This window comes from Myodes glareolus, chromosome 10, assembly GCF_982192425.1.
Source record: "Myodes glareolus chromosome 10, mMyoGla1.1, whole genome shotgun sequence".
Taxonomy (NCBI): Eukaryota; Metazoa; Chordata; class Mammalia; order Rodentia; family Cricetidae; genus Myodes; species Myodes glareolus.
This window is the reverse complement of record NC_142035.1, coordinates 15,269,775-15,283,021: the sequence shown is the minus strand read 5'-3', so window position 1 is coordinate 15,283,021 and position 13,247 is coordinate 15,269,775. Positions and strand designations below refer to the sequence as shown.

The following is a 13,247-nucleotide window of genomic DNA, read 5'->3' as shown; positions in this document are numbered from 1 at the left end:
CTGCCACCAAATCACCTCCCTTCTGATTTGGCGAGGAACCTACACTTGTGGCCTGGATTTTTGTCTCCCTGGTCACTCCTGGATGGCTTGGCACGCGCCTCTCCAAGCACTATTTTTCTCCTTTATCACACCTGTCTTACCTTATCTTTTTGTTCATTCATCATCCCTCCCTGCTTGCTGACAAACCCGTCCTACTACCACCGAGAACGGTGGGCACCAGAGGGCGCTTGGTAAACATTTCCTAGATTATAGACGGGAGGAAGGAAAGGGTGACCAGCCCCAAGTACTAGGGCGAGCTCGGGATGGAGGCGGGCCCTCGGCACACCTGAGTCGGGCTTCTGCACCAGATGTTCCTGCGGGGACCTGCATGAGCTAGGGCGGGGAAGCGGCGGGAGAGCTCAGAGTTGGCCCTCTGCTGTACGCCAGGCGCGGAGAGATGGAGCTGGCACCGTCGGGGCGCACAGAAACCGGGACTCAGAGCCGGCGAGACGCGATGAGGAAGCAGAGCGCGCGCACGGCCGCGCTTGTACTGTGCATCCTGTCCTACTTGCTGGTGGGCGCCGCGGTCTTCGTTGCGCTGGAGTCCGAGGCCGAGCGCAACCGGCAACGGCTGCTGGCCCGGAAGCGCAATGAGTTCCGCAGAAAGTACGGTTTCTCCGCCGACGACTACCGCGAGCTGGAGCGCTTGGCGCTGCAGGCAGAGCCGCACCGAGCCGGCCGCCAGTGGCGCTTTGCAGGCTCCTTCTACTTCGCCATCACGGTCATCACCACCATCGGTGAGCCCTCTGTCCCGCTCAGTCCCGATCTCTCCTCGGGTGCGGTCCCACCCCCGTCCCTGCGTTTGGAAGGAGCATATTAGTTAGCTCTCCGAGGCTCATTTGCCTCGCTGGGCGAAATGGGGGTAGTCAGTAATGGTTTGCCACGAGGCTGTCACAAGGGTGCTTAGAACAAACCCCAGGGTCTTGGGGAACAGAAATGGGGCTTCTTTGTCCCACTCTGTCAGCTGTGTAACCTTAGATAAGTTTCTTGACTTCTCTGAGCCACTGTGTTTTCCTTAGAAAACTAGGAGTCCTAATATGTTTTGCAAGGGGAAGAGAGGAACGTCAGCTGTAGTGGAGATTATTATGTGTGCGTGCAGATCGTTTTAGCATAGAGCCTGATCCACAGAAAACACCATGGAAATAAGTTTGCCTTTTTATTATAATAGAGATTATTCTGTTAGCCCCGCATAACAGAGCTGTCATTTGGCTTGGGACCGACCGCTGTGTGGCTAGTGGCCTACCCAGAGTCTGTGGCTAGCGGCCTACCCAGAGTCTAATAGGAGTCCCATCACTTGTTAAGGGAGTGACTGATAACCAAAGCTTTGCCTCATATTGGAGCATCCAGAGGAGCCCCTTATGTATATCATTTGAATTCCAGCGGTGGCCATAACTGCGGGTGTTCAGGACCTGGGGGCTAAGCCTGGGGAGCCTGAAGGGAGAGAAGCAGACTCTCGGAGGCTTCAGACCTGTGTTAGCTAGCCACTTGGTACCAGGCTCCAACTGTAGTTTCCAGGTCTCCCGGTGGCCTCAGCGGAGCAAACGGGAAACCAACATCTGGGAGAATGTGCTTGCACAGGAGCCATGGGTTTAAAAGCACACCTGCAACCCTAAAAGCTGAGTTTTGGGCACCTCCAGCCTCCTGCCTTCTCAGGCAAGCTACCGTGCCCCCTCGACATCTGTTTTTGTCAAAGGCAAAAAGCAAATGTTCTACCTTGCTGGGTGAATCCCAGGTTTAAAGTGAGGTCAGATGTATGAGCCGCCCAGCACGGTGCCATAGGCTATGCGGGCACTATTCGTTAGTAATGATTTATCAGTTGCCAGCTGTAAACCCAGCTCCCAGCAATGCTTCTGCCATCTCTTGTCCACAAGCCCCATTCTCAAGACCGTGCCTACAGAGGTTGTGTCTCTTCTGAAGCCTCTGCCCCTTTCCATTTTCGCTGAAGGTCTACCAGCCAGATGTGGCCTCTTCCCGTGTTAATGCTAATCAGAAACCAAGGTTGGAAAAGAAACCGGGGATGGGGGTGTGGGGGGAATCACCACCACTAACAACAAAACAATGGTGTAGAAATGGGAACTGTTTTGGCTTTCAGACCACTAGGGGGCACCACTACCTGCTGTGTTGTTAAAAAGGAGGGTCTTGCAGGAAGCCAGGCTCTTGGAGTCCAGAAACTCTCGTTCTGCTTTAGCAGAGGCATGGAAGACCTGGGGCTAACAGCTCAGGCGTTGGGACCTTTGCACAGCTCCCTCCCCCGCAAGTCTGTTTTCTTTATCATAAAACAGGGTTAACCTGGGCCTAATGAGAGAACGGAGAGTACCTGGTATGTGTTGTTGTCATTACTCATTTCCCGATGCTCAAACCTGGCAGAGCTCAAGCAGATGAAAGCAGCGCTTCCTGGCCTGCTAGCCCCGAGGAGAGCCCTGTCCCCCTCTGGCTTCCCTCTCCTCCCATTTGCTTGGAGTCAGTTAACTTTCTTTGAGCCTATTGTCTGCGTGTCTGTACAGAGCACAGGTGACTCAGGGTATACAGACGTGGCTACCATGGTCCCTGCCCTCGAGAATTCACAGTAGTGATGGGCAGAGTGTATGCCTCCCCTGGTACCATGGAACCACGCAGTGGACGGGCGATCAACCATAGGGGCTTAGAATATTACATATGTTCACACTGCACATTTCACAGGGTGCCAAAGGGTACAGGGTGAAAAGGAAACTTGTTCCCGCCCCCCCCCCTTCCCGGAAGCCCATTTGGTCTTTTTTCTTAGTGTATATTAATTGTGCAGAACAATGGGTTTCACCGTGACGTTTTCATACACGTGTACCAGGCATGTTGATCATACCTACCTCACTACTTTCTCTTGTCCTCCTCTGGTCCTCTTTCTAAGTGATCTCTCTTCTAGCTTTCATGTGAAAAATGAAACATGCTATTTTTGGCTTTGTGAGCCTCTATCCTATCTTTTAATACGTTCATCCATCCCTCTGGTTCATATACATCTGACCTGTCTCTCACACACCTCCAGCTACATGCTCTGTATAGCTCTGGATATGCTCTGTGTATATTTTCCTTCAAATACCACATGCTGTCAGGCTAATATATTATATATATTCTTCTGCCTATTCTTACTCTTTTCATTCCGTACACCCTTTGTTTTTTTTTTTTTTTTTTTTTTTTGAGACAGGGCCTCATTGTGCCCAGACTGGCTTCAAAATCACTATAGCTGTGAAGAACAGAACTTTTGGTCTTCGTGCCTCTACCTCCCAAGTGCTGGAGATTTCCAGGTGTGTGCCACCATGCTTGTCTTGTAGGAGGTAGTGGGAATTGAACATGGGACGCCAGACATGCTAGCCAAGCAGTCTATCAACTGACTAGACCATATCAGCCATATCCTAGACCCTAATTTAGGACATCTTAATGCTTTTTTTATATCAACTCTAAAGAGCCACGACATTTTTTTCCCAGGTTGAATAGTAGGTCTTCTCAGCTTTAGAAGTACTGACATCTTGCTCAGGTTAATTCTGTTTTGGGGGGCCTGCCCTGGGCCCTGTAAGATGTTGGTAGCCTCCTCAGCCTCTGCCTCTGGATGCCAACACAGCTAACCCCATTCTCGTCCCCTAGTAGAGAAAACCAAGAGCGTCCTTAGGTGCTGTCCAGATGTCTGCATGGCGATGTGGCCATTGTGGTCTGGTGTACTGTTCCACCGTTTAGATAAAGCTGAGACAGACCTAACCAGGCCTCTACTGATGGATGGGTGCTTGGTTCTGACTTTTGCTATGACCACAATGGCAGCCCATGTGTGCATGCCATTTTGTACATCTGTGTGCACTGGAGGTCTAACCGTGTGCACAGGTCTAGGGGTCTGTATGCTTTCCCTCTGGGCAGACAGGGTCAGTCTGCTGGAGGAGGGATATTGTCTTTGGGAGATGTACCCCTCGCTTCTCCCTGGCTATGGGCCCACTCACGTTATGGTTGTTCTCCCCAGAAAGAGACATACCCACACACTCCACAACAATGGCACAGTGACCCACGGCTCAAGGAAGCCCATACATGCTTAGATCCATGAGGGAACCAGTGAGCAATACTTAAACAAAAGACTCCCAGAACCAGTTGGTGTTTAGTGAAGGCCGACAGGATGGCAGAAGATGAGGAGGGATTTGAAGGGATCAGGGTGCTGGGAAGGGGAGGGAAGGCAGTCCAAGGGGGAGGGAAATCTGAAAGAAGTGGAGAAGCAACGTTCTTGTAGGGAAACAGCAGTGTGTGCCTGAAGAGTGTGGGTGTCAAGGGGGTGAGCAGAGAGACTAAGGATTTGAAAGGAGGGGTGAGGTTGGAGAGTGGGGAGAAGGGGTGAGGCTGGAGAGTGGAGAGGAGGGGTGAGGCTGGGGAGTGGAAAGGAGGGGTGAGGCTGGAGAGTGGAGAGGAGGGGTGAGGCTAGAGAGTGGAGAGGAGGGGTGAGGCTAGGGAGTGGGGAGGAGGGATGAGGCTGGAGAGTGGGGAGGAGGAGTGAGGTTAGGGAGTGGGGAGGTGAGCAAAGGGGGATGAGACTGGGGAGGAAGGAGTGGATGAGGATGAGTGAGTGGAGGGATAGGGATGGAAGTGTGTGGGGGGCTCCTTGTGAGAACTGGGACTTCACCCTGGAGGTACTAGAAAACCACAGAAGACCTATCTCCTGCCCCTTTAGACCAAGGCATAATTTGCTAAAATTCCATTTTCTGTACACCGTAGGTTGTCAGAGCACCTATCAAATACGTGTAGACCAAGTCACAGAACCCCTCCCATAGCCCTTTGTGTAGTCCTCCAACCCCTAGGGCAGCCAGCCACAGCGCTGTTCTGTCGCTCCAATTGCTATTTCCAGAGCATCCTATCAACTGGGTCCATGCTTTGGGGCTGAGCTTCCTCCACTGCACCGGGCAAAATACATTTAAGATCCTTCACTACTGCTGGGGACAGAAGATGCCCCAACAGAATTCTGTGGTTCTGAAGGACCACAGGTAGATTATCCATCTTTGGAAGGGGGAGCGGCAGGAAATGAGACACCTGGAATATGAACAGCTACACAGGGGTTCAGAGTGTGGGGACGACCTAAGTGGGGCTTGGAGTTGCTGGGGGCAGGCTGGCCTGGGGTGGGGGCGCCTTGGGGCTGGCTATGCTCTCAGTACCCCATCTCTCTTTCCACACAGGGTATGGCCATGCTGCGCCAGGCACAGACTCCGGTAAGGTCTTCTGCATGTTCTATGCACTCCTGGGCATCCCCCTGACGCTGGTCACCTTTCAGAGCCTGGGCGAGCGTCTAAACGCGCTGGTGAGGTTCCTGCTACTGGCTGCCAAGCGCTGCCTGGGTCTGCAGCGGCCGCACGTTTCCGCAGAGAACATGGTGGTAGCCGGGCTGCTGCTGTGCGCTGCCACCCTGGCCCTCGGCGCCGCTGCCTTTGCGCACTTTGAGGGCTGGACCTTCTTCCATGCCTACTACTACTGCTTCATCACTCTCACCACCATCGGCTTTGGCGACTTCGTGGCGCTACAGAGAGATGAGGCGCTACAGAGGAAGCCGCCCTACGTGGCCTTCAGCTTCCTCTACATCCTTCTGGGGCTCACGGTCATCGGTGCCTTCCTCAACCTGGTGGTCCTGCGCTTCCTTGCCAGCGCCGACACTCCTGAGCGCTCAGGCCGCTGCGCCAGCGCATTCCGCAGGGGGGCGCTCAAGAGACGTGTCCGCACTGCGGCCTCCACCTGTATCTCTCAGGGCATCCACCAGCTGGATACTTGGGCATGCGACAACCCGGCCTTCTCACCTCCCTTGAGTCCAGAAGCCCTGTACCACTGCCACAATAGTACAGACGGACGCCGAGCTCGGAGGAAGTCCATCTGAAAGTCCTACCCTACCCGGGCGAAGGCTGACCAATCAATGTCTAGCTGCGCCTGTTAGCAAACCCACCCTTCCTCCGGCTTGGAGGGGGTTGAGGCTCCCGTTACCATCTGCGAACCATCCCTTCTAGAAATACATGAACGTTGCACTAAAAGCAGAAGCCGACTCTACAGTCACCCTGGAGGTGTGAACGGTTTGGTCTAAACTTGTAGGAAAATGTGGCCTTCAGCCACTAGGAGGCGTGATACCAGGTTGCCCCTTCAAAGAATGACAAGTGGACTAGCTTCTGCCCTGAAGAGGAAAGGCACAATTTTAAGTACTAGAATTTGACTAATGAGTCTGGATGCTCATGCTACAAGTATGAGACAAATTGAAGGCAGTTTATGGCTCACAGTGGGCAATTTCTGCACCATATAGATGGCATTCCCTTTGCTCTGCATGAAGGGTGGGAATTATCCCAACTGTAAATGGTTGCCCCCACTGACAAGCAGAAGCCCTGTCCCTGCGCAGCCCCTTCTGGATGAAGGGGATGGACTCCCCCCTCCCTACTTATAGACAGCTCAGTGGTGTGGGATGCATTTCATTCTGGGTCCCACCAATCACCAGCAACATGTCATTGGGATTCACATCGCTGTCCTGAACCCCAGCTTCTCCACCAGTAAGTCAGAGCCCAGTGGCAGACCCTGTTTCACAAGGCACCTGGGGGAGAGCTCCCTGACTTGAGTTTCTGCTCCCAGAGGATGCTAATCAGCCCAAGGCGAGACACTTTGACACCCTAGAGTGTCACCCCTTCAAACACGTGTCCCTTATCTTCCCAGACTGAATCGTCTTGATGCAAAAAAAAAAGGAGCAAAACCAGTGTAGAAAAGCCAAAAACTTTCATTTCCAGCATGAGCTATGTGGTCATGAACACAATGCAATGTGACCCACTCCAACTCAGAGACCCCCAAAACCCTCCCTCCCTGAAGGACCAGGCTATTCCTGCTCCCCAAGAGGACACGGGAAGGTGGGTAGATGGATGGAGGCTCCCAGTCCAAGGACTCTGGGGTCCCACCTTCCTGCCACCTTGCAGGAGGATACAAAGGGCTCAGAGGTAACACCTATGTCTGCTTCCGGCCTCCACCCAGCCCACACAGGCTCTCTTACTGAGATGAAAAACCCTTGGGCTTGCCAGGTAAGCTGTGGGAACTCTTCCTCCACCAAGGTCCTGTTCCGCAGACACAGGCCCTCTTGGGGGTGCCAAGAGAGCCATTGCAAAGGACAGGAAGGGGGTCCAAGGCTCTGGGTCTGGTGTAGCGCTGTTGCTCAATAAATAAATGCAGGTGACCTTGCCTGGTGCAACAGCTCTGCTTTGGGAGAGCGTGGGGCGCTGTGCTGCTTCTGAACCTCAAAGTGCTCCAGAATCGCCTGCCTTAAGGAGCCCAGTGGTGAATTGCTTGTAAAAAGTTAACTACTTCAGCTGTGTGCTTGCACACCTGTGCTGTGGGCTGCCGGAGAAGGAGCTGGCGCGCTGCTCAACCACTGCCAAAGCCGGCGCTTTGGTGGCAAGCGTTTCTCAGGACCTCCACCTCTCCCTCCTGACATGAGCCGCCTTTCACTCGCTCTTTGGGGCTCCTAGTAAAATCACTGGGGGACACACTGGGAAGCGCTATAGGGGGTGGTGCTCTCCCTCCTGGAGGTGAGGGGGGACTTCCTGGAGCTCCCACTCTACAAACCCAGGAGGGAGCTTGTGCTTTCCACTTCTCAGCTGGACCTGGAGAGGTTATGACCTAGAACAAAAGGCCACCCTGGCACCCCCTCTTCTCCCAATTCAAGCCTAGGAAAGGCACTAGCCCAGAAGAGAGAATCAAGCAGGGCAGTGCCACCTGTGCTTAGAAGCTGGCAACGGGGATGGTGGCAGACCTGCCCCCGAGCTCTGGTCTCCTGGCTGTGGCTCCCAGCTCTGTCCTCCCAGGCATAATGCTGAGGGGCCTTAACCAAATGACTTCCTGCTGGGGCCTGGGTTTCCTGACCTCTCAGATTGGTTACAGCCAGTCATGCCATAATCTGGAGCCACTAGGAGGCTCCAAAGAAAAGGAATAGAAAGGATGAGCCCTCCCTCTTCATCCTGCCCTGGCTCCAGCTCTGCACGAGACGTGAGAGGAGATCTAGGTAGAAGTGTCACTGGGAATACTAATGACCCCAGGATGGCTCTCCTCCAGCAGGGCTTTGGTATCCTTTTTTTCCCCTGCAAAATGCAAATGGACTAAAGATTCACAGGCCCTTCCTTTCCGAATGCAGAGGCATTCTGGGAAATGAAAATGAAGACGGCCCTTTCCATGGCAGTCCTAAATACAGCCTCTGTCCAGAGACAAAAGAAACACCCCTAGAGACCAGCACCAGAAAGGCCCCCAGTTCCGCCCTCTTACTCCTCTCCAGATGGCAGAGTTTGAGTTGACAGAGGATCAGACAGCAGTAGGGACAAGCTGGGCTCGATAATCCCCAGAGCTAATGATGAAAACCACCCCCCTTCCACAAGTCCTTGGTGAGGACAGGTATGGTTCCCACACCCAGTGGTCACAGCCCCTTGAAAGTGGGGCACACGCTTACAATGATACAAAGAAATGGGGCTCCAGCCCCCACTACACCCCTCCAGGAGGTGAGTGAGATTTCACAGAACAAACAAGAAAATCACTGAGGGGCCTCACTGACCACCCCAGGGTGGTGGTGTTATTGCTTTGGAGCCAGTGCTCCTGCGTGTTCTCTCTCTCTCTCTCTCTCTCTCTCTCTCTCTCTCTCTCTCTCTCTCAGACAACTAAGAGCTGAGCCCCTCCTCTGGTTGTGACAGCCAGGTTCTGTCCCACCCTGAACAACCACAGCAACGATGGCTGGGTCTGGGTAGAGAAGCCGCTCTCCTGGCTCAAAATATTCCAGACAGTGAGTAATAACCTAACTGCAGAGATATCACACTGGTTAAAAAATAAAAGTGGGATGATGGCTAACTGTGGGCCTCAGGTGCGAGTCCCCCCAGAGCCCTGCTCCCTTGTTCTGAGGGCCTGCCCCTCCCTCCACAGACTCAAGGACACTCTGAAGACCAACTGGAGAAGAGGGGCCTGTGAACAGCCCTTCCTTGTGCAGTGTCTACAGCTCCACGTGGAGGTGACAGAACTGGACCAGAGCCCTACAGGGCACTCAGAGCTAAACCAGCTTGGGAATGGGGAGAACTTCCAAGTAGAAGGAGTTCCCTGGTAGAAGAACCAGGAACAACAGGCCGTTCAACAGAGCCCTGGCATCCTCAGTGGAAAATGACACACTCTCGTGGAGTCCAGGCCCTTCTACAAGGCCCAGGATCCTCAGGAGTGAATCTGAAAGGAGATCAATGCTGAGGGTATTTCCCCAGAATGCTGAATACAATGGACTGTCAGGGCTACTACCCTATAAGGAGGAGAGAGGAAGACGGGGAGGAGAAGGTGGAAGGGCTGGCCTTTGGGGAGCCAGGCAACCCCTCCAGCCCAGGCTAGAGAAGGAGGCTGCAATCTTCTGGAATGTACTGGGGCCCCCCTTTAACCCCAGCCTGGGGCTTGAAGAAAAGACGACATCTGAGCTAAGAACAGGGCTCAGGCGTGAACACTAACTACCCAGCTAACCTGGACTACACCCTACACAGCAGGGACTAGGTGAAGAGGAGTTGGCAGGCTGCTGGGCGGCTCCCGGGACAGTGATAGAAATGTGCTTCTATAGGGGCCAGACTGTGTCCTCCCTCGCATGCAAAAGGGCTCCTGCAGGCCCTAGGGAGGGCTACAGGAGAGGCAGCTACCCAGGCCTCATCGGAGCCTCTAATTCTCACACTCATAGCTCTGCATCCCTCTTCCTGTACCTCCTTGAGCCATGGTGATGAGGCCGGGGCAGTGGCTTCTGCCCTTCGTACAGGATGATTTATTTAAAAAGACTAAAATGGGAGGGGCTCTAATGCCTCCCCAAGACCGTAGACCAGAGGCAGAGGGATAACAAGATGGCCTTTGATCTCATCCAACAAGGAGGGGTTCTCCTGTTTGGGAAACCCTTTCCTTGGTACCACTAGGCTTAATCCCAGCTTTCTTCAAAGCTCGTCTCCCACTACCCCTACACACAAAAGAACCCTGTGTGCAAGGTTCCGGAAACTCGGGTCCCCACAGTCCTCCACCATATCACAGATGACAATGTTCCTTCCAGTCCACCAAGAGCTCCAGACCAGCTTGATGCAGTCCCATGGAGCAAGGACCCCTGGGGATCCGTGCCAGGCCTCAGGCATCTCCTCCTTTCCTTTAATCTCTGCTGGCCCCCAATTCCTAGAGCTTACAGCAGAGGGCCAGGCAGGAGGGGATGGATGGATGGACTCAGACAGGCTGCGGCAAAGCTCCTTCCACGGGCAGGCAGAGGGAGACCCACACTCCCCTTCAAGTGGGGAGCTCTGGGCCCCCGGGAGCTGGCTCCGGATCCTTGCAAACTGCCCCGTCAGCGCTGGGGCAAGAGTAGCTGCCTGAACCCGGTGCCGCAGGAAAGACACTTGCTGGTAATTGGCACCATGGAGATGGCCGGCTTGGATCTGGACTTGGCTCTGGGCAGCGAGCTTCCAAGGAGGCAAAGGGGGTGACAGGTGGGGTGGGGTGGGGCAGGAGAGTCGCTTGCTCCATCACCTCAGTCTTTCTCTGACTCTAGCCGCATCCACCAGGTCAAAACCGGCCAAGTCAAAAGTGTAGCCAACCCACTGGGAGAGGGAAGGTCTCAGGGGTAGGAGGTGAAGGAGCGAGGAGGGGCCCAAGGGGGGCAGGTCTCCCCATTCTGCTTCCCCACTGTGGGGAAGAACCCCATCCTCCAATGTCCAATGTGCCCCTGGGCCTGGGGTCCCAGGTCAGGGCTGGGTGGTCTCCAGGCCATCTCGGGGAGCCCCTCCCCAACCCTGGCCTTAAGATCGCTCGCCACAGGGCCCCACGGTGCTCTCAAGGGACAGCTGGGATGCCTGCCGGAGCAGAGGACCTGTGGCTGGGTCCACCATGGAGGAGGTGGGGAAGAGCTTGTACCAGCCCACGGCCAGGGTGGTCAAGTCCAGCTCCTCCAGCAGCACTCGAGCCACGCCCATGAACTGCTTCCGCTCCATCCGCCCGTAGTTGCCCCACACAATCACCTGTAGGACAAAAAAACCACGCAGCTGATTCCTTTTTGCAATTGAGAGCTCGGCAGTTTGCCCAGCCTGCACAAGGCCCTGGGTTTGATTCCCAGCACCACACAGGCACCAGGACCACAAGCGATACACAGACACATATACAGGCATAACACCCAAACAATGACATTTAAAAAAAAAAATGCCTGTCACAGTCATTCATAGGCTCTGAGCCAGAATCTAGGATCCCTCAGGCCAATGCAGCTAAGCTCTGTAGAGTTCACTCCTTTAAAAGTCATGCAAGGGAGCCCAGCAAGAAAGCTCAGCAGGTAGAGATGCTGTTGCCAAGCTTGATGCCCTAAGTCCAATGCCCGCCAGAGTCCACACAGCCCACAGAGCAGGAGGGGAGAATGAACTTTCGCAAGTTATCATTTGGCCTCCACATATATGCTGTGCCATGTGCACCCCCAGGTTCAAAGAAATAAGAAATAATAAAAGCCACTCATCTGACCACGTTTTTCTGGCTCTAGTGTTCCTATTACACAGCACCCTATACCTTGGCTTCCTTCCTCTTGCTCACGCTATCTGCTCCATCCTCCACATGGCTTCGAGCTAAGTAAGGCCTTGAAGGATGGCCCTGAATCTGCAATATGATGCCATCCCTTGCTTTCCCCACAGGGAGCCTCAGAACCCCACATAAAGCATGTTCACAAAGTGTGGACGCCGCAGTCACTGCTAGCTTCCTTTCTTGGTCCAATCTTTCTCTGTAGCACCTTACTGGTCTCTTGGTCAGCACCCTCTTGGAGCTGGTCTGTGGATCTGGGTCTGTGGCTGCAGGTCCCTCATCTGCCGTCCTGCCCCTCAACAAAGGTGGGTTAGCTCAGTCCAGCTCAACAAAGCCTACAGCAGTGGTTCTCAACCTGTGAGTCCATGACCCCCTTGCAAGTTGAACGGCCTTTTCACAAGGGTTACATATCAGATTTCCTGTATATCAGCTGTTTACATTATGATTCATAACAGTAGCAAAATTACAGTTTTTTTAAAATAAGTCTTTATTTATTATGTATAGTGTTCTGCCTGCATGCATACCTACACCCCAGAAGAGGGCACCAGATCTCATTATGGATGGTTGTGAGCCACCATGTAGTTGCTGGGAATGGAACCCAGGACCTCTGGAAGTACAGGCAGTGCTCTTATCCTCTGAGCCATCTTGCCAGCCTCTCAAAATTACAGTTATGAAGTAGCAACGAAATAATGTTATCTTTGGGGGTCACCACAATACGAGGAACTGTATTTAAGGGTTTTTAGGAACTTAAGTATTTAGGAAGGTTGAGAACAGGCTTAAAGGACAGTCCTTAGTCAGACAGAACTGTTACTTCTTGTCTGCTTGGATTTTGTTTTTTTTAATCTTTTTAGAAAATTGGATTTTATTTTATGTGTGGTATATGTGCAGATGAATGGGTGTGTGCGTGTGCACACATGTGTGTACTGCTGCCTATAGGGGCCAGTAATCACTCTTAACTACAGAGACAACTCTCCGGCCTATACATACATATACAGATACATCGTATACATATATCTTTGTTGTTAGTTTGTGTGTGATTGTGCACAAATGTGTGCATGCATGTATGCAATGGTCATGAAATGCCATCCATAAGGAGGTCAGAGTTCATTCCTTCTCCATGTATTCCAGAGATAAAACAGTCAAGATTTATGAGGAACTAAATTCATAGGGACACAGGAAGCTGTGCTTCAATTCCCCTGGGTAAGGTCCTTGAGAGATCCTGTCCCCAGTTAACACCACACATGCGTACACACACACACACACACACACACACACACACACACACACACACGACTCCCTTACCTGCAGGACTTTGCCCTGGGGACTCTCAGGAAACAGCAGCACCTGGTTATACAGTGGGTCCAGTGACTTGCGGGCCACTTTGGTCTTCTTCTTGGCAATGCAGACACCATTCTCCAGCAGATAGGCCTTGATATAGGCAGCTGGGGACAGAGGGCAAAAGACAGGGTTCTAGGCTGCTCTCTTAAATCGTGGGTAACAGGTGCAACAGAGAGGGGTCAACCACCTACTTCTGGGAACCGGAGAACCCCCAGGAGTATGGGAAAGGGCCACAGGACAAATGGGTGAGGTCATGTCTGGGAGGCCCTGCTTTCCTTCATTGCCTCCCCTTTCCTCAGTCCACGACTGCCCACCATGCTATCCTCACA

The 13,247-nt window shown here is 53.2% G+C and overlaps 2 protein-coding genes across 3 annotated transcripts in view; one reads left to right on the top strand and one right to left on the bottom strand.

The window, feature by feature from the left end:
- The first annotated feature begins 308 nt into the window (after positions 1-308).
- Positions 309-6,739, top strand: Kcnk15 (potassium two pore domain channel subfamily K member 15). Its single transcript, XM_087911034.1, has 2 exons — positions 309-776; positions 5,211-6,739. Exons 1-2 carry the CDS (start codon positions 437-439, stop codon positions 5,897-5,899), a joined length of 1,029 nt encoding a protein of 342 aa, XP_087767160.1. The 5' UTR covers positions 309-436; the 3' UTR covers positions 5,900-6,739.
- Positions 6,740-6,755: 16 nt separating this feature from the next.
- Positions 6,756-13,247, bottom strand: part of Rims4 (regulating synaptic membrane exocytosis 4) — a 58,847-nt gene continuing 52,355 nt past the window's right edge. For both annotated transcript variants that reach the window (XM_048440987.3, XM_048440986.3), the window contains exons 5-6: positions 12,883-13,022; positions 6,756-11,039 (exon numbers count right to left, since the gene is read on the bottom strand). In XM_048440987.3, the coding sequence (XP_048296944.1) occupies positions 10,821-11,039; positions 12,883-13,022 (359 nt within the window). In that variant the 3' untranslated portion in view covers positions 6,756-10,820. The remainder of the gene's footprint in view (positions 11,040-12,882; positions 13,023-13,247) is intronic.